At 44.0% G+C, this 20249-nt stretch overlaps 1 protein-coding gene across 4 annotated transcripts in view; it reads left to right on the top strand.

Moving 5' to 3' along the window:
* The window catches only part of LOC125431032 (galactosylgalactosylxylosylprotein 3-beta-glucuronosyltransferase 1-like), a 69067-nt gene that overhangs the window by 30893 nt on the left and 17925 nt on the right, over positions 1 to 20249 (top strand). For 2 of the 4 annotated variants that reach the window (XM_048493526.1, XM_048493523.1), the window contains exons 2-3: positions 13922 to 14140; positions 18814 to 18962. In XM_048493526.1, the coding sequence (XP_048349483.1) occupies positions 18851 to 18962 (112 nt within the window). In that variant the 5' untranslated portion in view covers positions 13922 to 14140; positions 18814 to 18850. The remainder of the gene's footprint in view (positions 1 to 13921; positions 14141 to 18813; positions 18963 to 20249) is intronic. The other 2 variants (XM_048493525.1, XM_048493524.1) reach the window with 2 other exon arrangements.

The raw sequence follows: 20249 nt of genomic DNA, 5'->3' as shown, positions 1-20249 counted from the left end.
GAATGAACCTGAGATGGTATGGATGGTGTTGTTAAATCCGGTGTTGGTGTTGTCAGAGTGAATATGGAGACACTGTTGGCACCCTGGTTTGCTGCAGGTCCTGGTCCCAGAGTCTATGTCCATGTTAGGAAATGCATTATTGTGGGTGAGAAGTTGTTTAAGGTTAGGAGGCTGTCTGTGGGCAAGAAAGGTCTGCTTCCCAATGCCTGTGAGAGAGAACTATCATTGTCCAAAGACGTTCTACATTGTTATTGATGCATTGCACTGGTTTGAACTGAGAGCTGCCTGTGAGCTAAGGATTTCTTTTAGTGTGTCCTGAATCTACTGCCGATAAAGTATATGCAATGGCTCCAAGTTCTAGTAGCACTGAAGAGGGAGAAAACTTCTCTTTTTCCACTGATGCATAATTTTATAAACCTGTATCCTGCCCCTTTTATTCCTAAAAAAAAAAACTCCTCAGATTACCCCTGTAGAACAGTCATTCCAAGTTATATGGTTTAGTTCCTTTGTCCCACCAATTCCATGTTTAAATCAGGCTTTGCTGTTGATTTGAAGGGCTTTGCTTTCATTTGGCCCATGGCTGACTTGTTACGTGGAGAGGAAATTTTTTGCTGTTTTTAGTATGTGTGCAGTGTTTTTAATTTTTGAACACAAGCAGCCTTGAGCACTGGAACAGTGGGATAAAATACTTCCAATGGGACTGGTGTAACTTTGGTTGTACCACTCCTGTCGCTCCCAATGTTGCGTAGACTCTGGCATAACTACAACCACCCTGGGTTTTCTTCCCCTGTTTGGATCCTGTGGCTTTTACCCACCCTCTCCGATTGCAATATCACTGATGGGCTGCTGAACCGTACAGTTAATGGAAGCTGAATTGTGCATCTCTGCAGACAAGCGTGTCAACTTGTTCCTAATGCACCAGAAGGCATAAAGCAGCACGCTCCAACCGATAGTTACAGTAATGCTTCTAAAAAGACACACAGCAAAAAAAAAAAAGCCCTTTCAAGAACAATTGCATTTGTGTTCATATAACAAAGGGAAGGCAAGAAGTCAACCCATGATTGTAAAAAGCCATCCCCGTTTGCAAGCTCAGTGGCGGCTGTCCCATTTTACTTTATTCGGATTCTTCTGGTGATCTATTCCTGACTACCAGCTGCTGCAACAGCAGCCGTCTTCAGTGGGGGCCCATTTCCATAGTCAGCAGGATGATATGGATGAACCATAATCCCAAACAATATGTTAAACCTAGCCTGATAAATCTTGTGTAGCCTGTTTGATTCCCTTGTTAACAATGGCCCATCCCCTCCCACGTAACTCAGGGCAAACATCTTTGCATGCATTACTGTCTCCCTGGCAGGGCTTTGGCAGTGAAACATCTTGAGGATTTTTATAACAATTTGTCGCCTGTTCTGTTGGCTTTTTTGAGGCTGAACGCTGAGCGTCGACTGCTGTGATACAGTTTGGCATCCCTCATCTAATCCAGTATGCAAGAAGTTTGTGTTTATTTAAATTTTATTACAATCTGAAAAGTACCAGTGCAGTTTCCATAACATGGTTGCTGGTAGCATAAGCAGTCTGTAAGGTAACTGAACTGAGTCTCTAATAGTGCCATTGACAATGAGAACCAACATGGTGTAGTGGTTAGAGCGTTGGTCTAGGATCGGGGAGACCAAACTTGAAACCTCTACTCTGTCATGGAAGCTTTCTGGGTGACACTGGGTCAGTTGTACATATTTATGCTAACCTACCTCACAGGTATTGTCGAAGGCTTTCACGGCCGGATTCAACTGGTTGTGGTGGGTTTTCCGGGCTGTGTGGCTGTGGTCTGGTGGATCTTGTTCCTAACGTTTTGCCTGCATTTGTGACTGGCATCTTCAGAGGTGTATTGTAGAGGGAAGTCTATTACACACTGTTACACACCCTTCTCACTGGACACAGTGTGTAACAGACTTCCCTCTGTGATGCATCTCTGAAGATGCCAGCCACAGATGCAGGCGAAACGTTAGAAACAAGATCCACCAGACCACAGCCACACACCCCGGAAAACCCACCACAACCAGCTACCTCACAGGGTTATTATAAAGATAAAAAGGAGACGGTTTGAAGATGCTTTGTGTCCCTGTTTGGAAGAAAGTCAGAAATAAATGAAATAAATGAAAATAATAAAAATCTTGGGCCGAATTTTTTTCTTTGCCTTCAAGTCATAGCCAAGTTATGATGACCCTGTAGGTTTCCAAGGCCAGAGATGTTCAGAGGTGGTTTGCCATTGCCTGCCTCTGCATACTAACCCTAGTCTTCCTTGGAGGCCTCCTATCCAGATACTAACTAGGGCCAACTTGCCTTGGCTTCTGAGATTTGACAAGACTGGGCCAGCCTAGGCTATTCAGGTCAGATCAATGCTTTTTGTTGGAAGAATTGCAGTGCGTACATACAGTGCCAGTGTAAAAAGATCTTCATTGGCTACCTGTGTGTTTTCGAACCCAATTCAATATGCTGGCTTTGACCTGAAAAACCTTTCCGTGTGTGTATGTGTGTGTGTGTGTGTGTGTGTGTGTGTGTGTGTGTGTGTGACCCTTTTCCCTTCCCCGCCAAGTAATTTGGTCTCATTGTTGAACTGTTCTTCTCATTAGGAACTTTCTTTCAATGGACAAGCAAAATTAATGAATTCACCACACTGCCTTCTACATTACACTCAGTATTGCAACTGACACACTAGAAGGTAAATGGGAAGATCTGACTCCCCCATTCCCGCCCCTGGTAAAATGTTGCTTTTTGCCATCAAATTGCAGCCAGCTTATGGGGATCCCTTATGAAGTCTTCAAGGCAAGAGACAAACAGGAGTAGTTTGCCATTGCCTGGCTCTGCATAGCAAGCCTAGACTCTCTTGATGGTCTGCAGTCCAAGTACTAACCAGGATTTCTGAGACAGGGTGAGATCAAGCTAGCCTGGACTATCCTGGTCAATTGCTGTTTTGGTAGTGGGAAAATTCAGCATCACTGAAATGAACCCTAGTATCTGTCCCCCTTGTGGCTGCTCAGTATTTATTAGATAAAGAAGCCTTCAAAGGGCTGTATCCCACAGCCGCATTCCACTAATGGCCAAACTTTCCTCTCCTGCAAGGAGCAGAACAGAATTATAGAATACGACCCTTTGTTTGGAGAAAAACCCTCAAGCGCCTTTCCCCTGCTTTATGTGGGCATTGGAAGCAGGCTGGTGTTTGCAAGGGCAGGAAATAGCTGCTGCCGAACACTTCAAGGGAGCACAGTATTTGACACCACATTGCAGCCTCCGTCAGTATTTCTGAGGAAGTAGGGACGTGAGACAACCAGCGAGGCCCTGGCAACTGAAAATGCCTACGGAATTACGGGAGCAGAAAGAGCTGCTGCCAAACACCGGAGCGGGCATGAATTATGCATCCGTTGTTTAAAGAGAGGTCAGCCTCATCAGTAATGGACAGAAGGCTCTCCGCTCAGCTCTGCCTTCAGCACGCATCTCCCAACACCAGGGAACTCATGAAATCTGCATGGGCTTCCTCAAGGTGTTTCAGGGCTGGCAGAGACGGAGGCTGCAGAAAGGGCAGGCAACCAAACCGAGCTGCCGCAAAGACCTGTCTCTGTGTACTTGGCTCTGAATGAGGCTGTACACCTCTGATGAGATGCTTCCTGGCATGAGCCCACTTAGGCACACACATGCCTTGTAATGTCATTTGCTTTCGGTTCACAGGATTTGCACTGCCTTTGTGTGTAGTTGTCTACACTACCACCTGCTGCTAAATATTGAGCTACTTGTGTGTTCACAAGCCGGGACACAGCTCTATGAAAAAGGAGTAGCCAAGGGAGTTGTTTTGCCTAGGAAGGAGATGGGGTAGCTGATCTGGGGTCTTCTGCTGTTGTCCTAAACTTTAACAGCAAAGAGTCATGATGAAAAGGGAAGTAGCCCATATCCTGTCACTAAACAAAGTAGTTCGTCACTCAGCAAAGAAGTCTGTCAATCAGCAAAGCAAGGATTGAAGCCTTCCTGCAGCCTAAGGAGACTTCCTCCAACTTTAGTGGTTCTTCCTTCAATAGAAGAACCCCTTAAGCCAGAGGAAGGTTCTGTAGTAGGCTGGAGGAACTTCCTTCAGCCTATGGTAGGTTGAATTCCCAACTCTAACTTGGGGAAACTATTGGAAATTTGGAGGCGGCGCCTGGGGAAGGTGGACCTTGGGGAAGAAAGGGATCTCAGCAGGAATGTGGTGCCATAGAGTTAGTCCTCTGAAGCAGTCATTTTATCCCAGGGAAAAGATCTCTGTAGTCTGGAGAGCCTGTATATTTCTGGGAGATCACCAGGTCCCACCTGGTAGCCCTTTTCAAATTCCAGACTACCCCACTGCACATGACATCATTTATGTATTCCTGAAGCAGCACAATTACACAAGAAGTTCAAAAATACCTTCAATCACTTGGGATACAAGTTTGCATGTGGTTATTCCTTACACATCACAGCGAAGTACATCTAAAACCACTTTCTGCCTAATTTGGAAGTAGCCAGAAGTGGTTCCCACCTGTGAACATGAACAAAGTATTTAAACCTTACTATTCTTCCTAAATATTGGCTGCATTCAGACATCATGCTAAGCTGAAATTAAATTCTGATTTGCCGCTGTATGCGCAACCAAGACTGAATTTTTTGGCTTGTAAGCTTGGCTTAGGAAGGGAAGACAGCAATTTGGATATCATGGGCAACTGGAGTTTGTTTTCTCACTCTGTGCTAGAAGGGCGAGAGGGGAGAACCTGCAGGCATGCCAAACAAGCTGTGTCCAGGTCCAGTGTGGCAAATTGGAATTTAATTCCAGCCTAATGTGATGCCTGAATGCAGCCACCCAATGAACCACTGCTATTTATTTTGATGAGGATGGCAAAACCGTATTAAGCAATTCATTGGACACCTATTTTTTTTCTCTCTCAAAACCCCCACCCCGGTAGCAGGTGATTTGGCTCTGCTTCCAGGAACATAAGACATTCAAAAAGGCCAGTCACCAATGTACCCCAGTTTGTAGGTCCTGCTCCACAGTTTGCATTAAAGGTAAGCCAAGGAGATTTTGGATGTCACAAGACACCAAAGTCTTAAATCAGGGGAAGGCCCTTGCATGGTGATTAAGAGCCTGCTTGGTGTAGTGGTGGACTGTAATCTGGATAACTGGGTTTGCTTCCCCACTCCTCCACATGAAGCCTCCGGGGTGAACTTGGGCTAGTCACAGTTCTTCGGAACTCTCTCAGCCCCACTTACCTCACAAAGTGTCTGCTGTAGGAAGAGGAAGGGAAAGGAATTTGTAAGCTGCCTTGAGTCTCCTTACAGGAGAGGAAGGCAGGGTATAAATCTAAACTCTTCTTCTTCAGCTCAGGAAAATGCCATTGGTAGTGGAATACATCCTCCAACTCCTAATTTATTAACCATCACTGAAATGAGGGAGAGCAGATGAAAAGAAAGCGTGTTCCCTTCCTCCCTCTCAGTTTATCTGGCTGGAAATTGATCAATTAAACTGCTCACTGAAGCTCACGCCCCACAAAAGGAGAAGCCATGGATGTGACTGAACACTTTGACCTGCCAATCATTAATAACAAAACAGGCATCAGACTATTTTCTCTCTGTGTTGCCGGTTCTGTGCAATTAAGTCTAAGAAAACGCTTTCTGCCCAGAATCACAGACTCGGGATGGCGTGCGTGTGGAATCAGACTTGGGCTTGTTTATTCCATTAATTAAAACAGTTAAATTCCACTTTTCACCACAGCACCAAGGCAGCCTCCAGCCATTAATAATCACTACTAACACACAATGCTCAAGACAATAACATCGAGTAGAGAAGCTGCGAGCAACACAAATCAGATGGAGCAGCGGCTCATAATAATACACCAGACTCTCAAGCAGGTATCGGGTGCTCTTTAGAACGGAATTGCCTCCGTCTTCTTTCTGAAGGCCAATTAAAGAAGGAGCCAGGGAGACCTCCCAGGGGATGGTGCGCTTTCCTTTTCTGCCTGATAAAATTGCCCTCTAGTCTGAATTCATCCTTCGAAGATCAGCTCTCTCTCTCTCCGGCACTTCTAGAAGTTACGTCTGAGAACCTTGTCTGTGGAGCACATGCTTGTCCTGGGTGTTTATGAACACTCAGGCATTGTGTAGTGCAGAGTGCAAAGTCATTTCACACACTACAGCTGGTGAGGTGTATTTTCCGCCGTCGATTGTACAAGCTATTAGGATTTTCCAATTCTATTTCTACCAAAAGAACCATCACTTTCTTGGCCTCTAAATCCAGGGATGGCATACTACAAACATTAGATGGAGTCCAGCAGTCAACAGTGTGTAATAATAGAGAAGGTGGGGCTGACGAAAGAATTCTTGGCTTCAGATTGGGAATTTTATGAGCAGTTCTTTGTTTTTACCTGTGAAATGTAGAAAATGTAGAAATGTTATCGCAATTAATTGTTCTGAAAGAATCTGAGCAGCTGCAGCACATCAAACAGAAGGCTGCGCTCTGTGTGTTTGCTTACTGTTTGCGTACCCTACTCTGAGGTTTACAGCGAGATTCTGTAGATTTCTACTCAGAGTTAAGCCTCACTGAGTATCGTGAGACTCCTAAGTAGAGTTCCTCCTGGCCATTGATGGGGCATAGACCGGATTGTACTGATATAGGGTTAGGGTTACACTTCCCTCTATGATACACCTCTGAAGATGCCAGCCACAGATGCAGGCGAAACGTTAGGAACAAGATCTACCAGACCACGCCACACAGCCCAGAAAACCCACAACAATCAGACGAAGCACGGCTGTTCAAAAACAGTACATTTACACTAACAAAAAATGTTTAAAGGTTGCTGATTACCCAACAATCTTTGTTTTGTAATTGTAAAGCAGTGAGTGATTGCGCTCTCCACAGTTTTGCCTCCTAACCAAAGACTTGCTTTAATCTACTCTTATGGCTTGTTCTGCTGCAAACAACTCAAATACACAATTATCATGTTGGCCACAGGAGCATTCAAGGTAAAGCAAGGGGTTCTGTTTTGAGGCAGAATCTGAAACTTTTAATTATGAGGCTCCACTGTATATATATATCTGTATATAAAAAGCAAGCGGAAGATTGATGAGTGAAATTAAATGGAGACATGCATAATTGGAAATCGGCTCAAGAATCTTACACGTAGCATATTGAAGGCATCCATCATGCAGCCTTCGAATGTTCTTAGAGGCATTTTGAAAGCTAGGGTGCTGTGTGAGTACTAGCAAAATAGGAAGTTGGAGACAGAGAAGCTTGGAAAAGTGGGGGGGGATGAAATTGGACATGAATGGATGATGACTCATTTCTGGTTCTCCTAGTTTTTACAGTCTCTCTTGATGTTATGCTTTGTACTATAAAAAACAAAGCAAAACTACTTAAAAAAACAAGTGCAAAGTGCAAAATTAATTGCCACGACTTTGGGGAATTACTCTGTGTAGCAAAAAGTCAAACTGCTGTGGTCTGCGCACACTAAAGAACAAAGCTGGTTCCCCGGCCAACTTCCCAAGCAACTTGACTCAAGTTGGCATTTCATTGTGTAAGGTTTGCAAAAATCAGAATGTCACAATCTGCACTTATCCCATTTCTGTATAACAATCTAACTGATGCTCCTAAGATACCTATGCTTTTGAACAACATGGATCCCACAGTGTGTGAGAATGTAGCAAAATTTCTGCTAACAATAATAGACGTAAGTCTAGATGAATACCAACCAATGTCTATGTATTATGACCACATATAGCCAGCAGTAATTTTGCTAGCTTCTGTCAGTATCTGATGACGTTTAAGTGAGTTAACTTAGCTGAAGGAATGTCCTATAGTTACAGAAGGACCATGTATATATTTTAGTATTTAGTATTTTAGTACCAGCGTCTATAATTGTGAGCAATAATGGGCAAATTTTGTATGCTGATTTTGTATGTTTATTTTATGCCAATAAAGGCTTGTGACTGACTGACTCAAGTTGGCATGAGGAGGTTACATTGCCATGGCTAAGTTCACTGCTGACCCATCAGCAACATAAGTGGAGACACTGGGTCGGAACCCATGCAGCATTTCTGCTCATGCTCGTGCTACAGCTCTTATGCAAGCAGCAATGTAAGAAAAAAGACTACGTAACCCCTTTGTGCTAAGTCAAACTTGTATTTGAGTGTAGTGCGTTTACTGGGCTGTTTGACCAGAGTCTGGTAGTTTCAGTTTCTAACATTTTGCCCACATCTGTGGCTGGTAAGATGTGTTTCTCTCTGTGGCCCAGCCAAATTCGTATCCCCACTTGCATTTCTGCTTGTGCAGCCTGTTTCTGGGCACTACATCATACAGTGAGGAAAGCGCTAGGTGTTGACAGAAGATCTTGCACTAGGAGAACTTCATTGAGTCTGTTTATGTTTCCATTTGCACATTGCTGGATCTGAGCCAATGGATGTGCCTTGCTTAGGATGAAGCAGCCCAACAAAAGATCAAAATAGGGTGTGCAACGTATAGTCCTATCACTCACTAAGCAAAGTTTGAAACCTTCCCCCAGATTAGGGAGCCTTCCTTTAATTCAAGCGGCTCTTTTTCCAACACGATAGTCACCTAAGTTCAAGAAAGGTATCATAGGTTGGATACTGCCCACTGAATCTTAATAATAAAGGGCCATCAAGTCATAAGTGATTTATGGTGATTCTTTCTGGAGTTTTCAAGGCAAGTGATGGGCAGAAGTAGTTTGCAATTGCATTCCTCTGCATAGCAACCTTGGTCTTGCTTGGTGGTCTCCCATCCAAATACTTACTATGGCCAACCCTGCTTAGCTCCCAAGCTCTGACAAGTTGGGGCAAATTGGGCTAGGCAGGCTGCTAGTCCTCTGTACCTTAGGACTATTCCAATGGCAAACCGAGGTTTGTCACTTCGTACACTGAAAAGTAAAGCTGCAACCAATCCTTGGTCTGTGAGAATTAACCTTTGCATTCTCTTGGTAGATCCCATCAATTTTTCTGCTGGAAAAAGAGAGGGTATGCCCCATTTGACTACTGGGAAGGCTGTGTGGCGATTGTGGGACTTTCATGGGCAAAAGCCATGTAAAACAAGTGCTGCAGTTAAGAATGGAATCAAGGAAGCCTTGTAGGATCGAGCCTTCCAGGAGTACACTTAAAAGGACAGTGTTAAAGCATCCCTTAGAATGTTAAAGAAAAACAGGTACAGGATTGCTCGTGAGACACTAGAGGTATCCTTTGTACAAGTTTGACTATAACCTAGAAATGGAAGGGCAAGAAGAGAAAAAATTACAATCATAAAGATTTATGCATAGCCATTTATTTATGCATTTCCTTTATAAAAGCATTCATTTTCAACATTTGTCTTTCCCTAGTCATCTAAATGGTTCTTAGGGTGACTTAGGATGAAAATCAAATCCAAATCTATATGAGTGGGATATTCAAAATAATTAAGATGATAAAGGTGAGAATGAGGGGGTGATGGGAGCAGTGCCAAAATATTGCTCTATCGCTGTGATAATGTAGTGTAGTAATTAAGGGGTCATGCTAGGATCTAGGAGACCCAGATTCATACCCCTACTCTGCCATGAAAGCATGCTGGGTGATTTTGGACAAGTCTGTCTCTTAGTGTAACCTACCTCATGGGGTTGTTGTGAAGGTAAAATGGAAGAGATGGGAATGATGTAAGGCACTTTGGGTCCTCTTTGGAGAGAAAGGTGGAGTATGAAGGAAGCAAATACTAATAAATAATAGGAAAGTACAGTTGTTGCACTTAGTGACAGAAGCAGCTAGTTGTCTAGAGACCTGTTCCTGAATAATTTGTTCTGTCTGGTCATAAGTCTGAAAGTAGGGCTGTGATTGAGATAAAACCTGGGAAGATCTGGATACTAGGTGTAAAAATTACTAGTTGCATCTAACAGGAGGGAAAGTTCTTGGAAAGGTCAAATGAAAACTGGTTACTGTGGATAAACCTTCAACTTCCAAGCTCAGAGTCTCATTTCTACATGCGTGTGTATATTATCCCTGCATTTCTGTTTAAACTTTTGTGGTGTTTTTAAAATTCTGTAAACCCAAAAGGAGAAACAGAACTGAACATACAGAAGGAAGTAAAATTAAAAATGACCATTAAACTGTAGGCAGAAGAGGCAGCATTTGGGCATGTTTACCATGCCAAGTCAAGTTGAAGAGGCCAAAAATTAGAAACTGTTTTATGTGCTCGTGTACCTTTGTTTGCCTAATGGTTTGTGATAATAAACAAAGCACAACTGCTGCAGCTAATAAACGGTTATTCCCTTATGAAAATCTCCTCAGTCAACCCCAAGTGCATATGTCGTCTCCTCAACATTTCCAGCCATCAGCATAAGATTAAGGATGCCACGAACAGGTTCAAGAGGTGAACATGATCCACGGCCACCCTGCACAGTTAGCTGAGCCTCCAGTCTGTTTGGTTTGCTGTCACCCAAGTTGAGCAGCTGTCAAACAGCTTTCTGCCTGCGCAGTAGCTGTGGTGGTGGAGGCTTGTTAACTTGCCTTGCAGTTGCTTTTGCGTCAGCGGTACATGAAATTGATCCAGGTCTTGGATGGTCAGGTCATGTTATTAAATGATGTGGTGGTTGAGCTGTTCAAAATGTGCTTGTGTGAAGTAACCTCAATAACATAAACTGAAGTGAAGACCAAATGGGTAAGACCTTTTTTTAAAAAAACTGAACAGAGTGTTTGTTTATTATCACCGGCTGACTGATTGATATGCTTACCTTTTATTTATACAATTGGCTGCCTAGCAGCGCACAGTGAGACAGGTTTGTGTACATTGCCAATTGTGCTGCACGGTACTACACTGTTTGAATATGCAAAAAGTAACAGGCTCACAAATGGGCTCAAACTCCTTTCGTACAGCTAAATGATGGGAAGAAACTGTTTCTCCCTGTTCGTGACCAGTAAAACAGAATGTGAGCAGAACTGGTGGATTTTCAGGCATCCCTGTATGATGCTGCAAAAGTGCAGAAGCATACTGAGAGCTCCTTCATACCATCTTATATGTGAATTGAAGGGTACAATAATTGCCTCCATGTTTATCATCTGGTTTCCATTTTGGGATGCCTTGCATCATAGAGAAGAGCTCTATGTTACCTTTCTGCTTTGGCTGTGTGTCTCTGTAAAGAAAAATCACAGTGCAGCTACAAGCTTGGGACCTACATGCCTACACTTAGAAATGCATAGCATGGATATATTTGGAAAACAGGGTGCCAAGTCCTTCCGGAGCATCGCAATGAAAAGTGGGTGCACTTGTCAGACAACATGCAGGTTAGAACAAGTTACAGTGTGGATTTAGTCCACGAGCCCCATGTGAATTGTTCATCGTGTCCCATTCGAAGCTCAGAGTTTCATTTCAGCATCACAGAAGGTCACCACATGCATGTGTGTATTTTTTCTGCTTAAACACAAACCTGCACACACTGAACACATATTCATATATGTCATATATATATATATATCATATATATATCAGCTTTTTGAAGGTCCCACAATCAGCCACATTCATTTTCTCCCAACTAACACAAAACAACACTGGAGGAATTCTGCACTGCTTGAAAGTAATTACTCGAAGAAGAGGAGTAGTAGTTTGAATTTAAATCCCCCCCTATATCCCCCCTTTCTCTCCTGTAGGAGACTCAAAGGGGATTACAATCTCCTTGTCCTTCCTCCCTCACAACAAACACTCTGTGAGGTGGGTGGGGCTGAGTGAGCTCCAAGAAGCTGTGACTAGTCCAAGGTCACCCAGCTGGCGTGTGTGGGAGTGCACAGGCTAATCTGAATTCCCCAGATAAGCCTCCACAGCTCAGGCGGCAGAGCAGGGAATCAAACCCGGTTCCTCCAGATTAGAATGCACCTGCTCTTAACCACTACGCCACTGCTGCTCTGAAGATGCTATTATCACAGATGCTATTATCACAGGCCACAGCACAACACAGAATTCAAAACATGTTGTGTGCATAGCTGGCTCATGGTCACCTCATAGGTTTTCAAGACAAAAATACAAGAGGCATTTGCAATTGCTTGCCTCAGTGTCATGAACTTGGTATTTCTTGGAAGTTGTCCATCCAAATACTTACCAGGGCTGACCCTGCTTAGCTCCTTAGATCTGATGAAGTCAGACGAGTCTGGGGATATCCAGGTCAGAGCAAATTTGTCATGAAGCCCAGATGTTTCAGTAGTCTCAAGTAGCCTTATATCAGGGTAGGATTGTGGCTTCTGTGTTTATCCCTTTCAAGGGGCTGTTCAATTATTGTGGACTCACTCCTGGGTTTATTAAAGGGATCAACAATTCTGGCTGATATTGGAATACTTATAAACACCCTGATTCCAGTTAAGCACATCTCTGGAGGAAACACGCATGGATGAAATTGTTGCACAGAACTCGCTTCTCTGCAAATATTCCAAAATGTGGAACATGATTGCAGCAAGATATCAAATCCTGCTCATTTCAGTCTGTTTGCCCCTATGTATTATATACCAATGATCCTCTCAAAAAGTTGGAACAGGAAATAGTTTATCATCATTATGTGCCATGAATTCATCATCCTGCTTCTTTCCATAATTAATCCGGAAAACTGTTTTGAACACAACTGTCTTCTCTGCACCACTATTAACTGTTTTGCCCTCTGCTTCTGGTAATGAGACGCAGTACTTCATTGTTCAGATGTCTTTTGTTCTTGATATATATAAACATACATAATCATTTCCCTCATAGTCCTGCCAGCTGTGGACGTCTCCCTGTAGTTTTTCATTTTTTAAAAATCATCCTCTACACTTCCTAATGTCTAATTTACATCAGTTGTTTTCTAACCTTCTGTTTCTGTTCTGTCTCACTTCCTTCCCTATGCTGTCTCCTACAGAACATTTCAGGTTTGCAGTATAACATTTTTATCTTCATTTTTCTGTTCCATTTAACTGATCCCTAACACTCACATAAGTGAAAAAGGTCTTGCTCCCGTTTTGAACATACCCTATCCTTTTTACGCCATCGGCTAAAAATACAGCATTTATAATTGATTGAAGATCTGCTTTGATTAAATGTCATTGCAGATATTGCCGAGGGGTACTTGTGAAACATTGGCACAAATGTAAGATAATAAGGACTGACTTCAAAGTAAACAACAGAGGAGCCAGCCATGTGACAGTGCAGCAAAAAAGGCCAATGCCATTCCAGATAGTGAAAACATGAGCTTGGATCTTATGGCATTGTTCTTGTGCACCTCTAAGGAAGCTTTCCTCCAATGCACTGCTTGCTTCCTTTGCCTCTAGCATTTGTGCAAGCAGAAGATCAAGGTTTCTCAAGGCATTCTTATTTATCCAGAGGTGCTAGTGGCAGAGGAAGTGAACACCACTGTGTAGTAAAGCCGCTGCAGTGGCCAGAGAGAAGCCTGAGGGAACAGTATCATAGGATCTAAGCCATCATCTCCAAAGCTTCAGCAGTAATCACATGCCTCATTGACCACTGCTACGGGCCCTGTGTCAGTTATTACAGGCACTGCACTTCCAGAAGCAAGTCACCAAATTGGAAAAGATTTAGAACTCAAGAAAAATGAGTCATGTGAGCAAAGTCTTGAAAGATGCACGAACCTTTAGTGAAAAGAAAAGTATGAATGGAATACAATAACATATTGGTCAAAGGATGCCACAGAATGCCTTTTTCAGCTTTAAGATGGGTTGCTGGACATTCTTCTGGAGCAGTGAAGATACTAAGAAGGTATCTGATAAAGGTGCAGAGACAGGTGTATGGTGTCCGTCTTTAAATTTATAATTGAAGTATCCTAGTTGGAATTTCTTATCAAGAATGCTTGTGGTCATGCATTTCTTTTGAACACACAGGACATCTTACTGTGTAGTTAATGGGAGTTTTCCCTCCTCTCTTTAGGTCCCCAGAGGAAGCACAGCCACTACTTGACAGGTAGGAATGTGGAAGAAGGCCCTCAAGGAAGTTCCAAGCATATGCACCGATCCCCTGAGGAGAATCTCAGAGGACACAATCCTGCAGCAGATTCCAGGGAGGCCGGGGGGCTAAAAATTGGACAGACTCTCTTCCCCTTGTGCCATTGGTATCAAGGCTTGTGTCCTTTGTTGTGACAGATCATTGGTGAGTCACTGCAACACAGCTGATCAGGTTTCTCTCCGTCTTTACTATCAATTGTCTGTTTGCACATATATATGAAAGTTCAGGATGCTTGTGTAACCTCTAACTGTGGGTTCTGTGGGGCAGAACTTGGAAGGAGTTGCAAAGAACTAAATTTTAAAACAAAATGGTTTACTTAACAAATAAAACTTTTAACATTTACATTTAACATTAACAATTTACAGTCCTTCTAAGTTGCATTTCAAGTCCTTATCTTGACAAACTACTGATAAATGCAAAGTCCAATTCTTCCTGCTGGTGGTTGGCTTATGAAGACTTCAGAGGCTTGGCAGTGAATGGGATCCAAGATTTTATGAAGCTGGTCCCTCAAACGAACTCCCCATCAATTACATTACATAGCAAGCTCCTGAAACAATAAATTCTAACATTTACAATTATAGCAAAAATAACCAACTCCCTTCCCACTAGTTCCCAACAACTTTGCAATTACCTTAAACAAGGTGTTAAGAGCTTATAACGGATTAAATCAAGGTCCCAGCCTGGTAGCCTTGCTTCCTCCAACTTCACCAGTTTTTGCAGCCTTCTCCGGCTTAGAGTCTCCACCCCTTTCTGGGTCAACCCATTCTGATCATAGGGGTTACACTTGCCACCAGGGGGAACGGTTGTCAGCACTCCTGTATCCTTTCACATTTGTATGATGGGTAGAAGGACAAAGGAGATGAGCTTTTTCCTTGACTGGAGATTCAGCAATGGTGAAAACTACACCGGATGAATTTTTCTTCTCTTGTGTGGGTGTTGGAGAACACTAAACTTTCAGATGAAAGAAGCAGTCCAGCATTGCACAACGTCCAAAAATAATTGGCACTGCAGTTATGCTACAGGCTCTGTTCTCCAGGTGGAGTGAAATGTTGGCTCGATTTAGAAATCGCAAACAGACTGGAATCAGAGCCCCTCAGAGAAGGAGATAAGGGGCACAAAATTCTGGAATCACAGAACTGTAGACCCCATGTAAACTCTGAGACATAACACCAGTATTTCTTGGTAGCCTCTTCTAAATGTGAGGGGGGGAAACCTTTGCCTTGAGACCTATAGAAGCTCATGGTAGCCGGAGTTCGTGATGGGCATGAACTGATTATTTGTCAGACTCAATTGTTTCTTCTCTCCTCTCTCACAGCGTGCTGAGAGTGAAGGTGTAACTCTTAGGCCCCTTCCGCACGGGCCAATAAACACAGGTTAACTGTGGTAAAAAAAACCTGGGGGGGGGGGCTTTGCACAGATGCCATCCCTACAGTGAGTCTGCTCCATGCTATTCCCCCAAACCAGGTTTTCCAAGAATCTTTTTAAAAAATCCCAGGTTGCAGCCGCTTATAAGCGAACATCCAGGCAGGAGGCGCTTTATGCAGCTGCGCTTTCCTTCTTTAAAATTTCTCGGATGACATCTGTGTAGCCACGCAGGCACAAAGGGTCGTATTGTGGGGGTTCACTCATGCATGCCTGCATAGCTACGCATCAGTGGGAGGTAAATTAAGATGCGCCTCTGTGCGAAGGTGGGACAGCAACCCGCATTGATTCCATGGGCTCCGATTGCTGACTGCACGGAGGCATGTGAATGCGAAGACAGGAAAACAGGTTTCTGTTAATGTGCTGTGCGGAAGAGGCATGATTCTCAAATGCAGGAATCTTAATAAGTTACAGGTAGCATATATACCAGAAGGGAAGCCAGCATGGTGTAGCGGTAGCCCATCTGGTCAGATCTTGGAATCTGAGCAGGATCAGGACTTTGATGGGAGACCACCAAGGAAAATGTTGCATAGGCAAGCAATGGAAAACCACCTTTGCTTCTCACTTGCCTTCAAACCCCCTTCCTGGGACTGCCATAAATTGATTACAGCTTGACAGCACTTGTGCACATAGTCTATATCCCAGTAGGAGGCTTAGTCACCATTTTACCCCAGATAAGAATTCCTGTTACTGGGAAGAAACTAGCCTCATGAGGGCCAATTCACACATTACGAACTCTGTCCTGTTGACAGATGTAGCCTGTGCTTGAAACTTAAATCCAGTTCTGTGCTTGAAACTTAAAATCATAGATGTGTATGGATGTGATTCAGATTGTAATTGTGGCATACAGAAAGATGGGGCTTGAAGTCTTCTTCCCTGTGATGTGTTCCAAACCCAAACCTGCTGTGCTGATGGGCTATATGTATGTTTCTTCAACAGGGCAAAATAGTCCCAGAGTTGTTTCAGGTCAGGAAAATGGCATCGAGGAGGGGGGAGATTTAAGCCCCTTTCCCTGTGGTGCCACACTCCTAAACCAAGCTGGGCCCTGCAAGCCTTGGAATTAAGTGGCAAGAATGCAACTCCCAGAGGATGTCTTGTTGACAGGACCAGTAAGAGACATGAAAGATGTGTAATACGTGAATTTATCAGTTTATTAAGGCACCTCCATTCAGACATCACAACTAATTGGAGTTAGTTGAAAGCTTTGATCTCCAATCTGAATGTGCTGGGTGGAGATGAGAGAAAGAAAGGTATACGCGAGCACAAAATTTAACCAGGTAAACACCTATCATGAACATACTCTGGTCTGTCTGTGCCTCAGTGTCATAGCAAGGACAATTTCAGCAGAGACAAAGATTCAATTCACTGGCTGTGCTGAAAACATTCTCTGTATGATACTGAGTAAATCACCCAGTTTGAATTTTTTTCAATTATTGCCATTTACTTTGAGGCATTTGTTTGTGTGGGGAGAATAAAACAGGCACTCTGAAGTCTCAGGCATTTGTGTGTTTATGCTCTGACTGGGTTTAAGTAGCTTATTAATTATTTTATGCTGTTTGACGACTTTATCTTATTTTATTTTGTTTGCTGCCTCCAGCTGGTATTCTGGAGTGGTGGCATGTAAGTTTTCAAAGCAAATATACTGCACACACAGATGTATACATTTTGAACGTGACCCTAGAATGCGGATAAAAATATCCTCAGAATAGGGCCATGTACAGAAAAGCAGATTCTCCATCAGACCCAAGGGAATCTCCATGCTTGCAGAAAAATCAAGAAGCTTTAACAAAAAAAAAATCAGGGTTTTTTTTTACAAATTCCATGAACTTCAGAAATGATACATGCACTTGCAAAAAATGCAGTTGGAACACGCACTCCATAATGTTGCAAGACCAGGACTACCATTTTGCAGGCTGTCTAGCAATCACAACAGCCATTGTCTAGAAAAGGCTAGGAAAAATGTGTCTGGAGTTGGCTGGAATAAAAAGAAAAATAGTGGGGGAACTCGTCCCACTTTCCACTGTAAGACATGCTGAATTGGCTGGTTGCTGACAGCAACTGTGGAAGAAGAAGAAGAGTTTGGATTTATATCCCCCTTTCTCTCCTGCAGGAGACTCAAAGGGGATTACAATCTCCTTGCCTTTCCCCCCTCACAACAAACACCCTGTGAGGTAGATGCAGCTGAGAGAGCTCCGAGAAGCTGTGACTAGCCCAAGGTCACCCAGCTGGCGTGTGTGGGAGTGTACAGGCTAACCTGAATTCCCCAGATAAGCCTCCACAGCTCAGGCGGCAGAGCTGGGAATCAAACCCAGTTCCTCCAGATTAGATACATGAGCTCTTAACCTCCTACGCCACTGCTCCTCCAGGAAGGGAGGTAGGCTTATGGATGGGGAAGAAGGGAGCCTGTAAGGCCATGGGAAAGCAAGCAACAGATCAACTGGTGCAGTAATAAAGGCAGCTCTCATGAGGGAGGCAGGTGAGCAATCAGCAGAGGCTGTCAAGGTGGAAGAGAACAGGCAGTATGAGCAAGTGAAGCAGTGGGAAACGGAGGCAGAGGCCAGGAGTATGAAGGAGGCAGCAGTAGCTCTGCAGGCATCAGGGGAGGAAGCAGACAGCCGTGGGTGCAAATTGGTGGGTGAAATAGTGAGGAAGGGAAAAGATGGAAGGGAAAGAAAGGCAGAGAAGTAGGTAAGCTGTGGCAGAAGAGCAGGTGGCAGAAAGACAGGAGACAGGAAGAAGCAGCTTAAGAAAAAGGAAATGGCGGGGTTCCTCTCCCCTGTGAGTTCCTTACTGGACCACACATAAAGGAATTCAGAACTTCTGTTAAAAGTGGCAGATGCTGTTGGTACCCCATGCCAGTGAGCAGAGGGTCTGAGGCATATTTCATCAGCCTGAGTTGATGCAAAACTAGTCCAAAGCAAGCGGCTTGAGTTCAATGAAACCGATTTGCAAGTAGAAACGTGTAGGTTTACAATTTCAGGTTACCACCAAAATAATTCCAGAATATTTCATTAGGGAGGAAAGTTCCCCGGAGAGTTCACTAAGAACAGCTCTGTGGAAGTGTCTGTTTCAAGTCATGGCCCATTAATTCTCTGCTGTTTTTTTGCTACAAACGTATTTTCCTGCCAATAACTAAGCTTTCAAAAACTAAACTGCCATGTCTGTGTAGCTTTCGCATGCCTAACCAAAACAGCCACAATAAGTGTGAAACCACAGGGATTGATTTCAGCATTTTTACCTTTATCTAGACATAATATATTAAGAGCTTGTCACTTCGCAGAAAAGGAAAAGCTGCCAGGTGCCATTGACCAGACATCAGAGAACTGCACAATCTCCCTTGATGTTCGGTGTGCCTGTGTCACTTGTATAACCCACTTCCTGCTTTGTTCTCGAAGACAGGGAGATGCCCGGGCACTGGAAGTTCTCTGCAGCATGCTGAGGAGACGTAACCTGCTCACCACACTCCTGATTGCTTTGCCATGGGGCCTTCTCCTCACTTTGTGGCACCAGTACCCAACCACCCGCTACCTCAGCCTCCTGAGAAGTAAGTGAACGGCCTTGTGAAAAGCCCTCACAATTTGTTCTTAACAATACTGTTGTGGAGAATCTGAAGTACAATAATGCAAATTTCGGGGTGTTAACGGTGGAGTACTCAGTATACTTTAGCCCTGGTTTTCTTCCAAGGAGCTCAAGATGACATATTATGGTCCACCTACCCCATTTTCTGTTTACAGCAACCTTCTGATGCATGTGTTGAAAGAGTTATTGGCCCAAGGTCCTGAAGGCACCAATCATAAAAATGCTTCCCTGGGAGCCAGCCCCATTAGCTCTTATTTCTGACAATACTTCTTATTACTGCACTGTGCTGTTACTTCACTGTTACCATCAGTGAAGTCCTATTCAGAATTACTCCAGTCTGAGACTATGGGCGTTTTCCCACTTACCTTAAGCCGCGCGCTACTCTCCTCAAGTAGCGCAGGGTCCCCCAGCACTCCCCACTACGGGGGCAGCAACAAGGCAGCCGCCCTGACGCTGATGCTGTCGCGCCCTCTCAGCGCGAGTCATTCCTGGCGCCTTTTGAAATGGCGCCTTTTGATGACCCCGCGCAGAGTGCGGGGTCGTGGGGAAGCCTGGGCGCGGGCCAGAAATGGCGTGCGCTGGGAGTTGCGCGCAGCAACCTTTGGACCAAGGTAAGTGGGGAAATGCCGCCAGGTAACTATCCATAAGGCGATACTGTAAGGGTCTGCCAGGTTGCAACCAGAGAATACTTTTTGATTTTACTACTCTTGAAGCCATGGAAGCATCACCTGATCCCAGTTTCTTGGTAGATCCTACTGCTCGCCTCCCCTCTCCCCTCTCCCCACTCTGCACACATTGTTTAGTGAAAGAAAAGATCTCTGTGGAAGAAAAGAGGCAGGGGATGCACGCGCAGAAATGTTTCCTGCCTCCGTGGGACCATTAGAAGTCATTAAAAAAATGTTTTGGGGGCTGCAAACCTGCCAACTTGGAAGTCCTTGGAACTCTGAAAAACATTAGTGATGTAATGTAATCATACATAGAATGTTACATAGAATGTAAACTTTCCCTGCTCATAATGCCTGTCTCCAATCCACAGCAAACCTTACAACCCATGACTTCTCCTGCTCAGATTCTGATGTCAGGCAGAGAGAGGTTCCATCTGTTGGAAGTGAAGGACTTTGCGCTGTCTCTTAACCTCAGATTTTAGAGGGTCACTTGACTAGAGAGTCAGACAGAGAAGTCGAGGCACTGGGCGTCCTGTCTCTACTGCTCTGATGCTATACCTTTGATGTATAGATTGCTGATCTCAGGA

Source organism: Sphaerodactylus townsendi, linkage group LG04 (assembly GCF_021028975.2).
Source record: "Sphaerodactylus townsendi isolate TG3544 linkage group LG04, MPM_Stown_v2.3, whole genome shotgun sequence".
Taxonomy (NCBI): Eukaryota; Metazoa; Chordata; class Lepidosauria; order Squamata; family Sphaerodactylidae; genus Sphaerodactylus; species Sphaerodactylus townsendi.
This window is presented reverse-complemented; position numbering and strand designations above follow the sequence as displayed.